Source organism: Mytilus californianus, unplaced genomic scaffold (genome assembly GCF_021869535.1).
Source record: "Mytilus californianus isolate M0D057914Y unplaced genomic scaffold, xbMytCali1.0.p SCAF_1, whole genome shotgun sequence".
NCBI classification, from domain to species: domain Eukaryota; kingdom Metazoa; phylum Mollusca; class Bivalvia; order Mytilida; family Mytilidae; genus Mytilus; species Mytilus californianus.
Window position 1 is genome coordinate 47857332 of NW_026262581.1, and position 19554 is coordinate 47876885.

General features: G+C 34.2%; 1 protein-coding gene and 1 long non-coding RNA gene across 6 annotated transcripts in view; both read right to left on the reverse strand.

Moving 5' to 3' along the window:
- The window catches only part of LOC127703943 (E3 ubiquitin-protein ligase HUWE1-like), a 134423-nt gene that overhangs the window by 35724 nt on the left and 79145 nt on the right, over positions 1-19554 (reverse strand). For 4 of the 5 annotated variants that reach the window (XM_052207991.1, XM_052207997.1, XM_052207995.1 and 1 more), the window contains 5 exons: positions 19037-19220; positions 12089-12240; positions 11423-11519; positions 10554-10813; positions 9276-9478 (listed from right to left, as the gene is read on the reverse strand). In XM_052207991.1, coding sequence (XP_052063951.1) covers positions 9276-9478; positions 10554-10813; positions 11423-11519; positions 12089-12240; positions 19037-19220 — 896 coding nt within the window. The remainder of the gene's footprint in view (positions 1-9275; positions 9479-10553; positions 10814-11422; positions 11520-12088; positions 12241-19036; positions 19221-19554) is intronic. The other variant, XM_052207994.1, reaches the window with a different exon arrangement.
- LOC127704573 (uncharacterized) lies at positions 2559-8887 on the reverse strand. Its single transcript, XR_007983385.1, has 3 exons — positions 8133-8887; positions 7572-7800; positions 2559-2884 (listed from the first exon to the last, which is right to left on the reverse strand). It is a non-coding gene; the product is annotated as an uncharacterized LOC127704573 (long non-coding RNA).

Sequence of the window (19554 nt, forward strand, 5' to 3'; positions counted from 1 at the left end):
TGCATTGGAAGTCACTCTAAAATGGCACGAAAATATTTTTACGCAATTTTTGTAAGTGAAAACCACAATCCTTTTTTTTTTAAACAGACTAGCAAACAAATATTTCTTATGGGTATTTATAACTTAAACTAAAGAGCCTGTGTCGCTCACCTTGGACTTTGTGCATATTAAACAAAGGACACAGATGGATTCATGACAAAATTGTGTTTTGGTGATGGTGATGTGTTTGTAGATCTTACTTTACTAAACATTCTTGCTGCTTACAATTATCTCTATCTATAATGAACTTGGCCCAGTAATTACAGTGGAAAATATTTTGTAAAAATTTACAAAAATTTACAAAATTTATGAAAATTGTAAAAAATTGACTATACAGGGCAATAACTCCTTAAGGGGTCATTTGACAATTTTGGTCATGTTGACTTATTTGTAGATCTTACTTTGCTGTACATTATTGCTGTTTACAGTTTACCTCTATCTATAATAATATTCAAGATAATAACCAAAAGCTGCAAAATTTTCTTAAAATTACCAATTCAGGGGCAGCAACCCAACAACGTGTTGCCTGATTGGTCTGAAAATTTCAGGGAAGATAGATCTTGACCTAAAGAACAATTTTATACTGTCAGATTTGCTCTAAATGCTTTGGTTTCAGAGATATGAGCCAAAAACTGCATTTTACCCTATGTACTTTTCTTTAGCCATGTCAGCCATCTTGGTTCGCGGGCGGGGTCATCGGACACATTTTTAAACTAGATACCCTTATGATGATTGTGGACAAGGTTGGTTAAATTTGTCTTAGTAGTTTCAGAGGAGAAGATTTTTGTAAAAGATTACAAAAATTTACGAAAATTGGTTAAAAATTGACTATAAAGGGCAATAACTCCTTAAGGGGTCAACTGACCATTTTGGTCAAGTTGACTTATTTGTAGATCTTATTTTGCTGAACATTATTGATGTTTACAGTTTATCTCTATCTATAATAATATTCAAGATAATAACCAAAAACGGCAAAATTTCCTTAAAATTACCAATTCAGGGGCAGGAACCCAACAACGGGTTGTCAGATTCATCTGAAAATTTCAGGGCAGATAGATCTTGACCTGATAAACAATTATACCCTTGACAGATTTGCTCTAACTGCTTTGGTTTCAGAGATATAAGCCAAAATCTATGTACCCCTATGTTCTATTTTTAGCCATGGGGGCCATCTTGGTTGGTTGGGCGGGTCACCGGACACATTTTTTAAACTAGATACCCCAATGATGATTGTGGCCAAGTTTGGTTTAATTTGGCCCAGTAGTTTCAGAGGAGAAGATTTTTGTAAAAGTTAACAACGACGGACGCCCTTTGGGCCAGGTGAGCTAATAAAAAAACATGTGTTTTAGAAATTTTTCTAATTTCCCTTGCACAAATTAATGAGATAAAAATGTGCAGGTCTTCAAAGGAAGGTGAGTGTCCCCTGCAATCTTGAAGTAATAATGAGAAACAGGTACAGGGACCAGTAACTAGAGGCTCTCAAGAGCCTGTGTCGCTCACCTGACTCTACTTTGGTTTTAGAAATCATGTAAAGATAGATAAAAATCATAACAGATACCCAAATAATGATTGAGGCCAAATTTTGATTAATATTGGTCCCGTTATTTAATAAAATATCCTGGTGGCCATCTTGAACAGTAAATCGGCAACAAAGTAGCAACACTTGGTCAGCACTTCATAAGGAACATTCATGCCATGTTTGGTTTCATTCCATTCAGTGGTACTCTAAAAGAAGACATTTGTTTGTATTTCCCATAGGGTCCTATGTTAAACTAAGCCCCCCCCCCCCCCCTCTAGCGGCCATCTTGGATGATGGATCGACTGCAAAGTAACAACACTTGGTCAGCAACTCATAAGGAACATTCATGCCATGTTTGGTTTCATTCCATTCAGTGGTTCACTAAAAGAAGACATTTTTATGTATTTCCCAAAGGGTCCTATGTAAAACTAAGTCCCCCGCTGGCGGCCATCTTGGATGATGGATCGGCTACAAAGTAACAACACTTGGTCAGCATCTCATAAGGAAGATTCATGCCATGTTTGGTTTCATTCCATTCAGTGGTTCACTAAAAGAAGACATTTGTATGTATTTCCCATAGGGTCCTATGTTCAACTAAGTCCCCCGCTGGCGGCCATCTTGGATGATGGATCGGCTACAAAGTAACAACTGTTGGTCAGAACCTCATAAGGAACATTCATGCCATGTTTGGTTTCATTCCATTCAGTGGTTCTCTAAAAGAAGACATTTGTATGTATTTCCCATAGGGTCCTATGTTAAACTAAGTCCCCCGCTGGCGGCCATCTTGGATGATGGACTGACTGCAAAGTAACAACACTTGGTCAGCATCTCATACGGAACATTCATGCCATGTTTGGTTCCATTCCATTCAGTGGTTCTCTAAAAGAAGACATTTTTATGTATTTCCCATAGGGTCCTATGTTAAACTAAGTCCCCCGCTGGTGGCCATCTTGGATGATGGATCGGCTACAAAGTAACAACACTTGGTCAGCACCTCATAAGGAACATTCATGCTATGTTTGGTTTCATTCCATTCAGTGGTTCTCTAAAAGAAGACATTTGTATGTATTTCCCATAGGGTCCTATGTTAAACTAAGTTCCCCGATGGCGGCCATCTTAGATGATGGATCGGCTACAAAGTAACAACACATGGTCAACACCTCATAAGGAACATTCATGCCATGTTTGGTTTTATTCCATTCAGTGGTTCTCTAAAAGAAGTCATTTGTATGCATTTCCCATAGGGTCCTATGTTAAACTAAGTCCCCCGCTGGTGGCCATCTTGGATGATGGATCGGCTACAAAGTAACAACACTTGGTGAGCACCTCATAAGGAACATTCATGCCATGTTATGTTTTATTCCATTCAGTGGTTCTCTAAAAGAAGTCATTTGTATGCATTTCCCATAGGGTCCTATGTTAAACTTAGTCCCCCGCTGGCGGCCATCTTGGATGATGGATCGGCTACAAAGTAACAACACTTGGTCAGCACCTCATAAGGAACATTCATGCCATGTTTGGTTTCATTCCATTCAGTGGTTCTCTAGAAGAAGTTCAAAATGTAAAAAGTTAACGCCGACGACGGACGACGGACGCCAAGTGATGAGAAAAGCTCACTTGGCCCTTCGGGCCAGGTGAGCTAAAAATCAGTTCAAAAATTGAAATAGTAAGTGTACTACTACATATCCTGCAGAAGAAATAAATAAAAATAAAAACGTTATAACATATTCAAGGTATCTATTCCGTCACTTCTTTTAAGATATGTTTGTTCATATGCGAAACACTGTGCCAACTATGAAAGCACAGGTTTGTCTGTAAAACACATTATTATTTGGAGAGTTTATATTTGATCGACAACAATGTGTCATATAAAATGTGTTCAAACCTATCTCCAAATCCTTCTTTAAAAAAATATCTGAGTGTAAACTCTTCAATAGTTTTTCTTAAAATTTCAGTTCATACACCAGTTGAAAACGATTATATCTGTACAAGTGGAGAACGTCTTGTTTCAAAACTGTAACTTAACTAAGCTCATTCATGTATGAAAGAAAAGTATCTGCATTGAATAAGATACTATTATATAAAGAAAATTTCACCTATTGCAGGTGCTGAAGAGTTCAATCACTTTGTTAAAGTATGTTAGAACTCACACTGAATTGGCACAAGAATATTTTTACCCAATTTTGGATAAGAGTACTACAACTACAATTCTTTCTTTCAACAAGCTATTTTTTTTAAACAGACAGTTTTATGGGTACATACAACTTAAATAGCAAGAAAACATTCTAGAAATTTATATAATTTGCATTGCATGAATCTACGAGTTAATAAAATGCTCCGCTGATACGACCGCAGAGGTCCAACCCTGAACAGTTGGGGCAAGTATGGACACAACATTCAAGCTTGATACAGCACTGAATTTGGATTGTGATTAAATATTTGACACAGCATAGATTTCTGACACAGAATGAATGTGGTCTAAGAACTTAAAAATTTTTAATTTACCTATTCAAACCATATCATTATTATTTGTTTTTATATATAAATCAGAAATAATCAAATTTAAAATGGAAAATTTTTAAGAAAAAATCGTATAAAAAGGAAAAAAAAAATCCCCCCAAATTTTTTGAACCCTCTTATGATTCATCACCCCCAAACTCAATCCCAGCCTTCCCTTTGTGGTATGGTACCTTGCGGTACAATTTCAGAGAGATCCATACACTTGAACACAAGTTATTGTCTGGAAACTAGAAAAATGCTTGTTTTTTGGCCCCTATTTGGCCCCAATTTCCTAAACGTTTAGGGCAATTCCCCCCAAACTCAAACCCAGCTTTCCCTTTGTGACATGGAACCTTGTAGTACAATTTCATAAAGATCCATACACTTACACACAAGTTATTGTCCTGAAACTAGAAAAATGCTTGTTTTTACCCCTTTTTTGGCCCCTGATTCCTAAAATTTTTAGGCAATTACCCCCAAAATCAATCCCAGCCTTCCCTTTGTGGTACGGTACCTTGCAGTACAATTTCAGAGAGATCCATATACTTGAACACAAGTTAATGTCTGGAAACTAGAAAAATGCTTATTTTTGGCCCCTTATTCCTAAACGTTTTGGGCAATTACCCCCAAACTCAATTCCAGTTTTTCCATTGTGATATGGAACCTTGTAGTACAATTTCAGAAAGATCAATACACTTACACACAAGTTATTGTCATGAAACTAGAAAAATGCTTGTGTTTTGCCCCTTTTTTGGCCCCTGATTCCTAAAATTTTGAGGCAATTACCCCCAAAATCAATCCCAGCATTCCCTTTGTGATATGGAACCTTGTGGTACAATGTCAGAGAGATCCATACACTAAAACACAAGTTATGTCTGGAAGTTACAAAAATGCTTATTTTTGGCCCCTAATTCCTTAACTGTTGGTACCATAACCCCCCAAAATCAATCCCAACCTTCCTTTAGTGGTATTGAACCTTATGGTCAAATTTCATAGAGATCCATTCACTTAAACTAAAGTTAGAGTGCGAAAACCAATGTGTCTTCGGACGACGACGACGCCAACAACATACCAATATACGATAAAAATGTGTGGGTCCTCAAAGGAAAGTTAGTGTCCCATGCTGTCTAAAAATATTGAGAGGAAATGGCAAAGTCCATGTTTAGGTTTAGTATGGGAAACAGAATAAAGCACTTTGGTCAAAATTAAAATAACAGGTGCACAGTTTAATATCCAGTAGAAAAAAATCCAAAAACATTGCTATCTATTCCATGATTTTTAAGATATGTTTGTCCACATGCGAAACACAGTTCCAACTATGAAAGCACAGGTCTGTCTGTAAAACACATTTATATTTGGAGAGTTTCATATCTGAATGACAACAGTGTATCATACAAAATGTGTTAATAACACAATGAATCTCCAATCCTTTCTTCATAAGGATGACTGTACTAAAACTCTTCAGACTTTTTAGTTAAATTTTAGCTGATACAACAGTTTAGAATGTGTTATAAGTTAAAAACTTTATGTTATAGCTAGCTATGACAAGCTCAAACATATGTGTGAAGTATTTTACTGAAAATTCTCAAGATAATGCTTTTTAAAAAGTATGTCTAGGGGTGCAAACATATTGATTTTTTTTTTATCTTCTCTGATGTCTTGGATACAACGAGTGTTTGCTTTGGAATTGGACACAATGGTATATCTTGCTTGCTCAGGCAACACCAAGGATCCGGAAATTTTTCCACACAATTTCGGTCATTTTGAGATGATTGAAAAGTTGGTGCCCCTTTCCAAATTGTCGATGTCAACTTGACTAGATTCATATCATCAACGAATTGCTGTTTCGTCGCATTTACTAAGTAAATGTCTTACCATTACCATGAAGAACATTTTAGGGAAGGCAATAGTTTAAAATTGAAATGATTTTAATGACTCAAAATGGTAAATCTCTCAGACATTGCATACGTTTCTTTCGATTTGACAAAAGTTAAAACCGGAAGTTTGCGATAAAGTACGAATAATTCCGGATTCATTTCCCGGATTTGTTTTGTTTATCAAATTGACAGGAAATCACCGGATTTTTATGGTTTTTTTTATTTTATCACCTTTAAAAGTGTTTGAATGTAACAGACACTATTTGCACTCGTTTAATTTAGCATGAAATCAATTTGCATTTTACGATTAAATATTAAATTTGCTGAAGACAAATTCACGCATGCGTATTATATAGTAAATAAAGCACATGAAAAAATATTTTTTTCTCCGTAAATTTAGGTTTAATTTTTAAATCTGATTTGATGATTGTCTTTGCTGAAAAGTAATTTAATAATTAATACACTTGTCAGAGAATTTCAATTTTTGTTAAGATATTATTTTGAGCTTGTGATCACTGTCAGGTGTGAATTAAAACCACAGGTAAAAAGTGATTAGCGATCATTAGCCAATGTTTCCCGGAGGCATTGATATAGATATTAGGAGGGCCCTCAGGATTATCAAACTACTGAAGTGGCAGTTTTATTACAGGAAAGGGATTATAAACAAAAACAAGTGATCACAACTTACACAAGACAGTGCAAAATGGCGATTAAGAAATCCGATTTCAAACATTTAGTCAATGAAATGACCGAAATTACTTCTTTAAAAAAATAAAATTTGTCCTAAATCCCAATTACTTGTTTAGGACAAATAGTTTCATCTTAGGACATGACTGGCATATATGACCGTTTCCGGACCCTTGGGAAACACCCAAGTAATTTCATATTTTGCTGATGCATAAGAGTACAATAATTGTGTGGACGAGAGTTAACTAGAGGCTCTCAAGAGCCTGTGTCGCTCACCTGATTCTACTTTGGTTTTGGAAATCATGTAAAAATAGATTAAAATCATAACAGATACCCTAATAATGAGTGAGGCCAAATTTGGTTTAATATTAGTCCTGTAATTTAATAAAAAAATCCTGGTGGCCATCTTTAACAGTAAATCGGCAACAAAGTAGCAACACTTAATCAGCACCTCATAAGAAACATTTATGCCATGTTTTGGTTTCATTCCATTCAGTGCACCTCTAGAAGAAGCCTTTGTATGTATTTCCCATAGGGTCTTATGTTAAAGGAAGTCCCCCCATTGGCGGCCATCATGGATGAAGGATCAGCTTCAAAGTAACAACACTTGGTCAGCACCTCAAAAGGAACATGCATGCCATGTTTGGTTTCATTCCGTTTAATGGTTCTCTAAAAGAAAACATTTGTACGTATTTCTCATAGGGTCCTATGTTAAACTAAGTCCTCCGCTGACGACCATCTTAGATAATGGATCGGCTTCATAGTAACAACACTTGGTCAGCACCTCATAAGGAACATTCATGCCATGTTTGGTTTCATTGCATTTAGTGGTTCTCTAATAGAAGACATTTGTATGTATTTCCCATAGGGTCCTATGTTAAACTAAGTCCCCCGCTGGCGGCCATCTTGGATTATGGATTGGCTTCAAAGTAACAACACTCGGTCAGCACCTCATAAGGAACATTCATGCCATGTTTGGTTTCATTCCATTCAGTGGTTCTCTAAAAGAAGACATTTGTATGTATTTCTCATAGGGTCCCATGTTAAACTAAGTCCCCTGCAGGCGGCCATCTTGGATTATGGATCGGCTTCAAAGTAACAACACTCGGTCAGCACCTCATAAGAAACATTCATGCCATGTTTGGTTTCATTCCATTCAGTGGTTCTCTAAAAGAAGACCTTTGTATGTATTTCCCATAGGGTCCCATGTTAAACTAAGTCCCATGCTGGTGGCCATCTTGGATTATGGATCGACTTCAAAGTAACAACACTCGGTCAGCACCTCATAAGGAAAATTCATACCATGTTTGGTTTCATTCCATTCAGTGGTTCTCTAAAAGAAGACCTTTGTATGTATTTCCCATAGGGTCCCATGTTAAACTAAGTCCCCCGCTGGCGGCCATCTTGGATTATGGATCGGCTTCAAAGTAACAACACTCGGTCAGCACTTCATAAGGAACATTCATACCATGTTTGGTTTCATTCCATTCAGTGGTTCTCTAAAAGAAGACATTTGTATGTATTTCCCATAGGGTCCTATGTTAAACTAAGTCCCCCGCTGGCGTCCATCTTGGATTATGGATCGGCTTCAAAGTAACAACACTTGGTCAGCACCTCATAAGAAACATTTATGCCATGTTTGGTTTCATTCCATTCAGTGGTTCTCTAAAAGAAGACATTTGTATGTATTTCCCATAGGGTCCTATGTTAAACTAAGTCCACCGCTGGCGGCCATCTTGGATGATGGATCCGCTACAAAGTAACAACACTTGGTCAGCACCTCATAAGGAACATTCATGCCATGTTTGGTTTCATTCCATTCAGTGGATCTCTAAAAGAAGACATTTGTATGTATTTCCCATAGGGTCCTATGTTAAACTAAGTCCACCGCTGGCGGCCATCTTGGATGATGGATCCGCTACAAAGTAACAACACTTGGTCAGCACCTCATAAGGAACATTCATGCCATGTTTGGTTTCATTCCATTCAGTGGTTCTCTAAAAGAAGACATTTGTATGTATTTCCCATAGGGTCCTATGTTAAACTTAGTCCACTGCTGGCGGCCATCTTGGATGATGGATCCGCTACAAAGTAACAACACTTGGTCAGCACCTCATAAGGAACATTCATGCCATGTTTGGTTTCATTCCATTCAGTGGTTCTCTAGAAGAAGTTCAAAATGTAAAAAGTTAACGCCGACGACGGACGACGGACGCCAAGTGATGAGAAAAGCTCACTTGGCCCTTCGGGCCAGGTGAGCTAAAAATCAACAGGATACTTCAGGATATTTTTTTCTCAATTTTTGAGAAAGACAAAATTCAAACATAATACTTCCCTTTCGCAAGACTAACAACCATATCTTATGGGTATATGTTACCTAAGGGCTATTCCATTAAAATGTATGTGGGAGGGTAGGAAGGGAAGTTTAATTATTGAATGTGGGTCATGGGTCTTTCTTCAGTATGCGTCTATTACCATTATGCAAAATTATCTAAAAAATGGTTCTGGGTTGTAGGGATATTTTGAAAGTCCCTTTCTACCCTCCCACATACATTTTAATGGAATAGCCATATAATGGAATGCAAGCTATTCAGAATTATTCATTTTAGGCTTTGCATAGAAATTTTTTTTATCAGCCTTTAGGTGCTACTTACCTCCTCTTGAATACCAGGTGGCAACGCTGCTAAGAACTCAGGACTGACTTCACTAGAACCAATATTTTGGGCTGTCGCGGCCTGGTCTCTAGCACTCTGTTGTATTCTCTGAAGACGTAATTGTTCTGCCACTACCTCCTGTCTGATATTCTCCGGAAGTGCTGCCAAGAATGACGGATCCACTCCATCTGGCAAATTGTTTTCTAAACAAAGTTAAGAATTAAATAAAACATCAAAAGGAAATACAATTGCACTTTTAATATCAACCTACATTCTACTTTAAAAAAAGAATACGTGTCCATAGGAAACCATGTCCTGCTCGCACTATTACACTTTATGTTCAGTGAACCGCAAATTCTTGGTCAAGACCTTAATTCAATAAAGTTCATTTCATAATGAACATGTGTACTAAGTTTTAAGCTGATGTGACCGCAAACAGACTACCTTAAACCAAAACTTTAATCTGATGCAGACAGAAAGGAAAACATAATGCCCCAAAGACTTTTACTACCACAGGCTTTGCATAAAAACTTATGACATTTTCAACTGTGAAGACTTTATTCATTAAAATTACCACAGCTTGATCAATGTTAACTTCTTTGAACAGTTTGTTGGAATTTCTTTGTGGAGATTTTGAAGGACTGGAAGTGTTCAAGGGGAAATATGCAGGCAAAGTTCAGGCATTTTTAATTTATCACTATCGCTGTAAACATTTGTAAATTTCATTAAAAAATATGATACTTTTATTAGCCAAGTGTGTTCTAAGGATTATTTAGTTTTTAAAAAATACATTCTTTATGGTTTGAGTGGACTTTTGTTATGTTATCAGAATGTTTTCTCAGTAAAATGGAAAATTTCATGTGATGAGATAAAAATAACTAGAAATTACAGTTTTATCATCTCAAGATTATGGAAAAGAGATAGTTCACTGAAAAAAGGTTTTTACCTCCATCAAGGAACTTGATATAAATCAAGTAAATTGTATACAGGATATTCTTATATAGATAGAAACAACTGAACTTAAACTTGACAGAAATATTGGTAAGACTTTTAACAGAGGTGTGAAATATTAACTTCACAATGTAGATATACTTAAAACTAATTGTGAGTCATAGAAGTTTCAGAACTTTTTAAGTAATTAAGTTTACATTTTTTCCTGATAAATTTGGAAAGAATGGAAAAGAAAAAGGCACATATCTTCATCTTGTATTTCAGACCTTGATGTTATATACATGTATAAATACATACAACAGATAACAAAGCAGAAAAAAATCATACCATCGCCAGTTGAACTTGCAGGTCCCGTCGAGGAACTTGGTGTGGCTTCTGACGATGTACTTGGTACAGCTGATGACTCTGGGTTTGCAGGAGGTGTTGAGGTTGTTGTCACTGCTGCTGTAGGCATGGCTGTAGCTGCTGGGGGTACCAATGGTGCAGTTATGGCTTCCCCACGCACTGAAAGACTGACGGGTACATCAACATGAAGGAAATCTGGTAGAGGAGGAGTAACAATACTGTTTGGTTGTAATACTTGATCCCTATTTAAAATACAAATAAAAATTTTGCAATTTTTCCATTTATAAAGGGCATAACTCTAGAACGGTTAAAGTGACGCCACCAAAATTCAAAGTTGATCTGTGTTTTATGGTAATATGCCATGTGTATAAGTTTCATAACATTTGGTTGAGGCAAACTCAAGTTAGAGAACGGAAACCAATTTTGGGAAGTACGTACGTACATATAGACGGACAAAGGTAAAACTTAATGCATAAAAAAACAAGATTGTAATACATGAAAAGATTTTTATACTGTTGACACATTGTTATTTGTGTACCAGATACCAGGAACTGTTAAGAAGAAGAACTTCTATAAAAGCACTGTTCTTTTGCTATATTGCCAACTTCATAGTATTTTTGTCTCAAGTGCATCACGCTCATATCCTTTCTTTTCAAGTAAGGTGTACCAGTTCGGTTTCAGGTATTACTCTATGACAAGTGTTACAATTCACCAAATGTAAAATTTATATGCAAAGAGAGTTCAAGGGCTCTGATTTTAGAGATGATGTACATCAGGTATGTGCAATGATCTTTTTTCATAACCCAAAAAGTATTTGTTCAAAGTTTGAGAATAAATGTTAATATCCTGACCTGGTACCAGTAACTTCATTGAGGGGATTTCCTATTCCCGATATCACAGGTATTGGACTGGCTTGAACAGGCTCGGTAACATTTTGCAGAGTAGTACCTGAAATAATCAACAGAAAATAAAACATCTGTATATTTCTGACGGATAGTATTTTTTATTTATGTCTGTTTTATCTGTAATAGACGCCACCCATGAAATCAGCACATGATCATAATTTGCATTGTCAAGTGATAAAGAGCATGTAGAAATAACTTATGTTGAACTGTTTTCCTCGTGTTCATCCTATTTCATTTGCCATGAACCCAATCTTGTTAAGTCTTCCACCAATTTTCTTTTGATTTATAAATGGTGGTTCATTTTTGTTTTGATACAATGTTGTTTCATTTAGGTTTCAAGGTGATGCATTGTACTTTTGGTATGTTGTTGGTTTTTAGAAGATATCTTTACTGATTCCTATATGGAAAACGGAGTTTATGTAATTCCTAAACAAGCAGGTCATCTAGGAGAAACAAAAACTCAATCAGTAACTCACCACTTTACACTATTGAACTAAAAATCAGCTAAATATGTGCAGCCATAATGAAAGAAAGTCTGCAAAATTCATCAATTTCAAAATAATGGAATGATAAAAAAGAAAAGATACTGTCAATGAAAAGCTTAATACATACTTGGTGTGGAACTTGGTGTGGAACTTGGTGTACTATGAGCCACTACTCCTCTCAGCATCTGTACCAGCGAGTTCTCTTCACTGGTACGGTTTTCTGGATCGTCACTCAACAGCAGAGTAGCAAGGTTGGTGATGGTGGTAGTAGGGTTACGTCTATAATAAATGAATAGTTTTTCCCAACTGTATTAGTGCATTATTTGACAGAAACTTACACATGAAAAATAAATAATCAACTCTGTATAAGCTTACAATGGGTTTAAAAAATAATTTGTTAGTTAATTTCAATGTATATGATATACTTTGCATACATGCCAACCCCCCTTTTGGTGCAATTAGTAAAAAAATATTGATATTTTTTGTAATTTGTGATTTTTTCCCCATTATTAGTGATTTTTCAAAATTTTTTACTGTTATCAGTAGACTAGGCACACAATCACAAGTAAATAATTTTCTTTAAAGCTGTTATCCTAATGCTAGCAATTTTAAGGTTTGGTTGGCTTGCTTGCTTTGTTTGTATAAATGTTTGCTCAAGCAGTGTAATTAAGATTGACATCTGCAATCAATAGATAGATAAGCAGGGCTTCAGCCTGTATACATTACTGATACTTAAATGTTATTGGGTAATGTTATTGGGTGTTATGTATAATGTAAACAAGCTGAAGTCCCGCCTATCTATTGATTGCAGATGTCAATCTTAATTACAATGCTTGAGCAAACATTTATACAAACAAAGCAAGTACGCCAACCAAACCTTTAAATTGCTAGCATTAGGATAACAGCTTTGATTATGAAAACTATGATGTAAAAGTTGATGAGCAAGTATGGAACACCAACAATAGGGCTAAAGTTTTGATTTCAATATTTGCAAAAGGCATAATGTTCCATCATTGATTACGTTAGTCCAATTTCCCTTCCTGCACTGCAGAAACTTCACTCGTTTCATCAGAGATTGTGAAAACAACTTCCTGCCTTTATTTTTCATTTAGGACCGGACAAGAAATGGATATATGGTTTTCTACTGTCCACAGAAACCAGAAAGAGTTTAATAATCCATATCAAGCTTTTATCATTACACAGTAATAACCATAACCAAAGCGTCAAAATCATCAATACCGTAGAAAGGCTTGTATAGTCCGCGGTTTTATTCTCCAAAATTGGACCTTCCAGACGGGGTGCGGACTATAGAGTACAATAAGCAAGAAATAAGAGAAAAATTTCAATTTCGCGGGCGAGGTGGTTTGTTTACGTTCCGCCATCTTTGTTATTTATATTGTAGAGGGCGCTCTTATCATTTTTCAAACTAATAATTTTAACTCATCCATATTAATAAGTTATTTCTATTCAATATCAAATTAATACTGATAAATATAAAAACTAAACCTTTCATTACAAATTTCTCGTTTCTTTTCAATGCATTGGTTGAAATAAACTGGTATCTGCTTGATTGAAACGATACAAACATAGTGAAAAAGACAACCGTAAACCAGCTTAGAATTTGTAAACTACAAAACGTAATCGGTTATTGTTCGTTCCGTTTTGGTGTTTCATACTGACTAATATGGTTTGTATTAGCTTAAGACCCTTCAAACATTAATGTGATAGATATATTAAAGACTGTTTTACAAAAGGATGGAACTGTTTTACTTTCAAAGTCGTATTATAGTGATATCTGTTATGTACGGATTTCGACTCTCACCAGTTAATTTATTCTTTTACACATGCTTTTTAAACTTCCTGTTTAAAAATACACAAGTTTCTAAATTGTTTTTGAAGTGAATTAAACTTATTTTAACAATCATGAAGCGTTCTAGAATAATTTACAAGCAGTTTCAGCTTCTGTTTGATGATGGAAAACAGGTTTTTCCAAGAAAATACCGCAAACGACCGCACAGGATTTGAAATTACCGGAGTTTCATTAGACCTTTTCTAACAGTTACAAAAAGTTTTTTTACCTAAAATTTAGTGGGGAGAAGGGGGTGCGGACTATGTACCAGTGCGAACTATACAAGCCTTTCTACGGTAATGATTTTTAAACATAGAACTGTTCTAGACTAGTACTAAATAAAATTCCTTAAAAGTAGACTGTCAACGATAACACTGTAAATTTCTGCCAGAAGTTTGTTATAACTAGAGGCTCCAAAGAGCCAGTGTCGCTAACCTGATATTTTTGTTTACAATTGATGCATGAAATAATGCAACCATTATACTTTTGGTTTAGTTTCAGAGATATAAGCCAAAAACTGCATTTTACCCTTATGTTCTATTTTTACCCATGTCAACCATGTTCGATGGCAGGCAGGGTCATCTGACGCATTTTTTAAACAAGATACCCTAATGATGATTGTGGCCAAGTTTGGTTAAATTTGTCTCAGTAGTTTCAGAGAAGATTTTTGTAAAAGATTACAAAAATTTCAGAAAACTTGTTAACCCTTTCAACGCTACACAAAAAAATAGAAAAATGACTGCAGCTGCTGCTGCATTTTTTTTGTGTTCATTCATTAGAACAGTATATTCCTTTCAGACTGCAGTATCTTTTTTATTATTAGAGATACAGACAAAGTTAGTGCATGAAAAATGCTCAGGAGAGCAGGAACTGTAATGTTATGCAATTGTTTTAGTAAAATTTTCATCAAGCTACCTGCATTTTCAGGTAATTAACAGGTAAAAGGTGTAAATTATTGTATTTGCACAATACACAACGTATAATGTAAATGTGGCGCAAATAAGTGGCTCCGTCCTCAAAATTTACAGTCAACCACTGTTTCCTCCCCACTTTTTTTACGTCTCGTAAAGATTGACCAAATCATATTTCCCACACGAATTGAATGTAATTAACACATTGAGATAACGGGAAACCTTTTAACTATTCCTTGTTGTCAGTTTCGCCATAGAAATGCTGAAATATTTCCATATCTACAGCGTCTTTTTTTATTTCTGCCATTTGCATTTGTCAAAATATTTTTTTTTATTTTTCTTCTTCTGCATGCTTTTACCATTAAAATTCCCATGATTACAAGCGCAAACAGGACCTTGTATATCCTCATTTCATACGAGGAAAATTAAAGAGGACCCGAATGAAAACCGAATGGTTACGAGTCTGTATGTAAAATCCATCGTCATCGTGACATATGCAGGGAATAGCAGTGGCGGGCGGCGCACGTCATCGTGGCATATGCCGTGTGTAGCGTTGAAAGGGTTAAAATTGACTTTAAAGGGCAATAACTCCTTAAGGGGTCAATTGACAATTTTGGTCATGTTGACTTACATGTAGATCTTAGGGATCATAGATTTATTCTTACGAGGAAGCTCCGAGCATGCTCGGAGGATGCTCGGAGCTTTTTCAGTAGGCTCTTCTCTGCAGTTTATGTGAAAATAATTATCATGATCCATTAAGATGTCAATCAAATCTACACCACTTCTATAATAAGGAAAGTAAAGCATTATAGAGGAAGCTCAATTAACACCTGTGTAAACAACTGATCTATTCAAATACATTTTGCATGACATTTTACAAATTATAGAAAAGATAAGAATTTCTTCAACAGTACTGTGTAATGCTTGGAAAGAAATCTCAAGTCTCCACAAAAAGGTGAAAGTCATTTAACAAAAAATATACAATTATTATATTTATTAATCATTTATTTTTTTATAATAAAAAAAATTCTCAAATCTTATAATTAGATGATATGATTTAAATATAGTTTATATTATATAATATGCTACATAAAAGTTATCAAGACACAAACAGTCAGGGGGTGATACTAAACAAGTTATTTTTTTTAGTTACTTAATATATATTAATAGGTATTTTTTGTTTTTTTTTAAATTATTTGATATAAACTCAATAGTTATTTTAAATGTCAAAAGTGGACTAAATGTAGTTTCTAAGAATTTTTTCATCATTTCATTAAGTAAAATTAAGTATTTATCCAACTTGAGATGAGTATAGAGAGATTACTTTAGAAATAATGACAAAAATATTACTTTTATAAATTATTTTATACATCTTCGAAAAACTAAGCATACTTACAATTATTTAAGGAACATATGTAATTGTTTTTGATAAAGATTTCAAATTATAAATAACTTCAAGTCTTAATTAAATCACAAAGTTCCATCCATTTATATTTGTTCATCTCTAAGATTTTAAAGGAAAATGTTATTTAAATAGCCCCAAGAGACCAATCTATGACCAAGAAGTGTGGCATCAGAAAGGCAATTAGTGTTTCAGGAGGATTTAAATAGTTTTATACTGCATGGGGAAAATAACCAGATGTGAAAATTTGTTAAAGCTTGTAAAACCTGTATGAATGGACACCTATAGAAATAATATTAACAGAAGTTACTTATTCATGATATATAAGTAATATTTGAAACAACCTTGTTTTCAATATAACTTGTATAAGTAATTTTGAAAATTACTTGTTTAAGTAATGCCCCTAACTATTAAAACCATGATAATTTTTTATTTTTTTTTATAAAATAGCAAAGTTAGTTTTTTATAAAAAAAAATTATGGCTACTCTTAAGAAAAGTTGAGGAGGTAATACCACCATTGTTTTCCCTCTAGTACGTCTCACTTTAATTGTCATTTTTAATATAATTGTGCGGATTTGGTTTTATTTTAAATAAAGAAATACTTGGCATAATTATATAAGTGAAGTTTTATCCTGACCTGTACTTGAATGAAAATCTAATATAAAATTGTTTCCCCCTATCAGTCTTTGTTTAATTGGTATTTTCCAAAAATATGTGCAGAATTTATCTATGTTTTAAATAAAGAAATACTTGACATGAGTAAAGTTTTTTCTTGTCCTGTACTATAGTAATAAAAACAACATAATTTTTCAGTGCATATAAGAAAGAAGACATCACCAGAATTAACTAACCAAATTCTATACCCCTTTTTTTTTTCTCTGTTTACAAGCTTTAGTAGCCATGTTCCCTAAAATTGCAAAAATATTTTATATAAAAAACTAACTTTGCTATTTTATAAAAAAAAAAAATACCATTGTTAAGTTAAGGGCATTACTTAAACTAGTAATTTTCAAAATTACCTATACAAGTTATATTGAAAACAAGGTTGTTTCAAATATTACTAATATATCATGGATAAGTAACTTCTGTTAATATTATTTCTATAGGTGTCCATTCATACAGGTTTTACAAGCTTTAACAAATTTTCACATCTGGTTATTTTCCCCATGCAGTATAAAACTATTTAAATCCTCCTGAAACACTAATTGCCTTTCTGATGCCACACTTCTTGGTCATAGATTGGTCTCTTGGGGCTATTAAAATAACATTTTCCTTCAAAATCTTAGAGATGAACAAATATAAATGGATGGAACCTTGTGATTTAATTAAGACTTGAAGTTATTTATAATTTGAAATATTTATCAAAAACAATTACATATGTTCCTTAAATAATTGTAAGTATGCTTAGTTTTTCGAAGATGTATAAGATAATTTATAAAAGTAATATTTTTGTCATTATTTTTAAAGTAATCTCTCTATACTCATCTCAAGTTGGATAAATACTTAATTTTACTTAATGAAATGATGAAAAAATTCTTAAAAACTACATTTAGTCCACTTTTGACATTTAAAATAACTATTGAGTTTATATCAAATAATTTTAAAAAACAAAAAATACCTATTAATATAAGTAACTAAATAAAATAACTTGTTTAGTATCGCCCCCTGACTGTTGTTTGTGTCTTGATAACTTTAATGTAGCATATTATATAATATAAACTATATTTAAATCATATCATCTAATTATAAAATTTGAGAATTTTTTTTATTATAAAAAAAGAAATGATTATTTCAAAAATATAATAATTGTATATTTTTTGTTAAATGACTTTCACTTTTTGTGGAGACTTGAGATTTCTTTAAAAGCATTACACAGTACTGTTGAAGAATTTCTAATCTATTCTATAGTTTTGTAAAATTTCAGGCAAAATGTATTTGAATAGATTAGATGTTTACACAGGTGTTAATTGAGCTTCCTCTATAATGCTCTACTTTCCTTATTATAGATGTGGTGTAGATTTGATTGACATCTTAATGGATCATGATAATTATTTTCACATAAACTGCAGAGAAGAGCCTACTGAAAAGGCTCCGAGCATCCTCCGAGCATGCTCGGAGCTTCCTCGTAAGAATAAATCTATGATCCCTTACTTTGCTGAACATTATTGCTGTTTACAGTTTATCTCTATCTATAATAATATTCAAGATAATAACTATACAATGCAAAATTTCCTTAAATTTACCAATTCAGGGGCAGCAACCCAACAATGGTAGATAGATCTTGACCTGATGAATAAATTTACTCCCTGTCAGAATTGCTCTAAATGCTTTGGTTTCAGAGATACAAGCCAAAATCTACATTTTACTCCTATGTTCTATTATTAGCCATGGCGGCCATCTTGGTTGGCAGGCCGGGTCATCGGACACATTTTTAAAACCAGATACCCAAATGATTATTGTGGCCAAGTTTGGTTAAATTTTGCCCAGTAGTTTCAGAGGAGAAGATTTTTGTAAAAGTTAACGGACGGCGATGACGGACGCCAAGTGAAGAGAAAAGCTCACTTGGCCCATTGGGCCAGGTGAGCTAAAAACAGAGAAATCATAATGGCTAGCATCTATGACTTTGAAGTGAATTTCAGTTGTAATTCTGTAAGTTTTATAAAAATTATGCAGATTTCAACAACAGTTTCTTTCTAGTGAATTGTTATGCTTTAATATGTAATATAATGTCTAGATTTCTGGTAAAAACAGCAGTTCTCAGAGATCATTTGGACAGTTTAATCTCGAGAACACTATTCACCAAAACTACGTTTTTAATGTAATATTTCTGAATGTGTTTTGCAAGTAGATTGGTCTTAGATGCAATGTATTAACAGAACAACATAATAAATGATAAAATATTCATATCTCACCTTTGAGGTTCTGGTAATGGAGCATCTGGTCGAACAACAGGGAGTGAAAATGAAGATGCTGAATCAGACCCTAAGACTCGAGACCCAGGAGGTATTACTAAATTTGAGCCTGGACTAGGGGCCAATATTCCTTCCACCATAGCTGTAGCTATTCTTTCGGCTGCTGCAGCTGCTTCTGTAGCACCTAAAATTATAATTCCTCACATTTTATATCATAATCTCGACATCACATTTTCAATCTTCAACTTGTTTTTTCAAGTTTTGAAAGTAATGACATCAATTTTGGAAATACATTGAAACAGAAAAGACAGTAGGTTCAAAATATCTATTTGGAAGTGTTGGAAGACAGAGAGGTTAAACTTATGAAGTAATGGAAATTACCATTTTTATTTATCTATATATTGAAACAGTAACAATTGTAAATATTAGCCAATCAAATCATTGAACTAAAGTGATGAATGAAAACCCTAATAAAAATTCACGTTTCCGTAACGAACAAGAAAACTAATATTTTATGA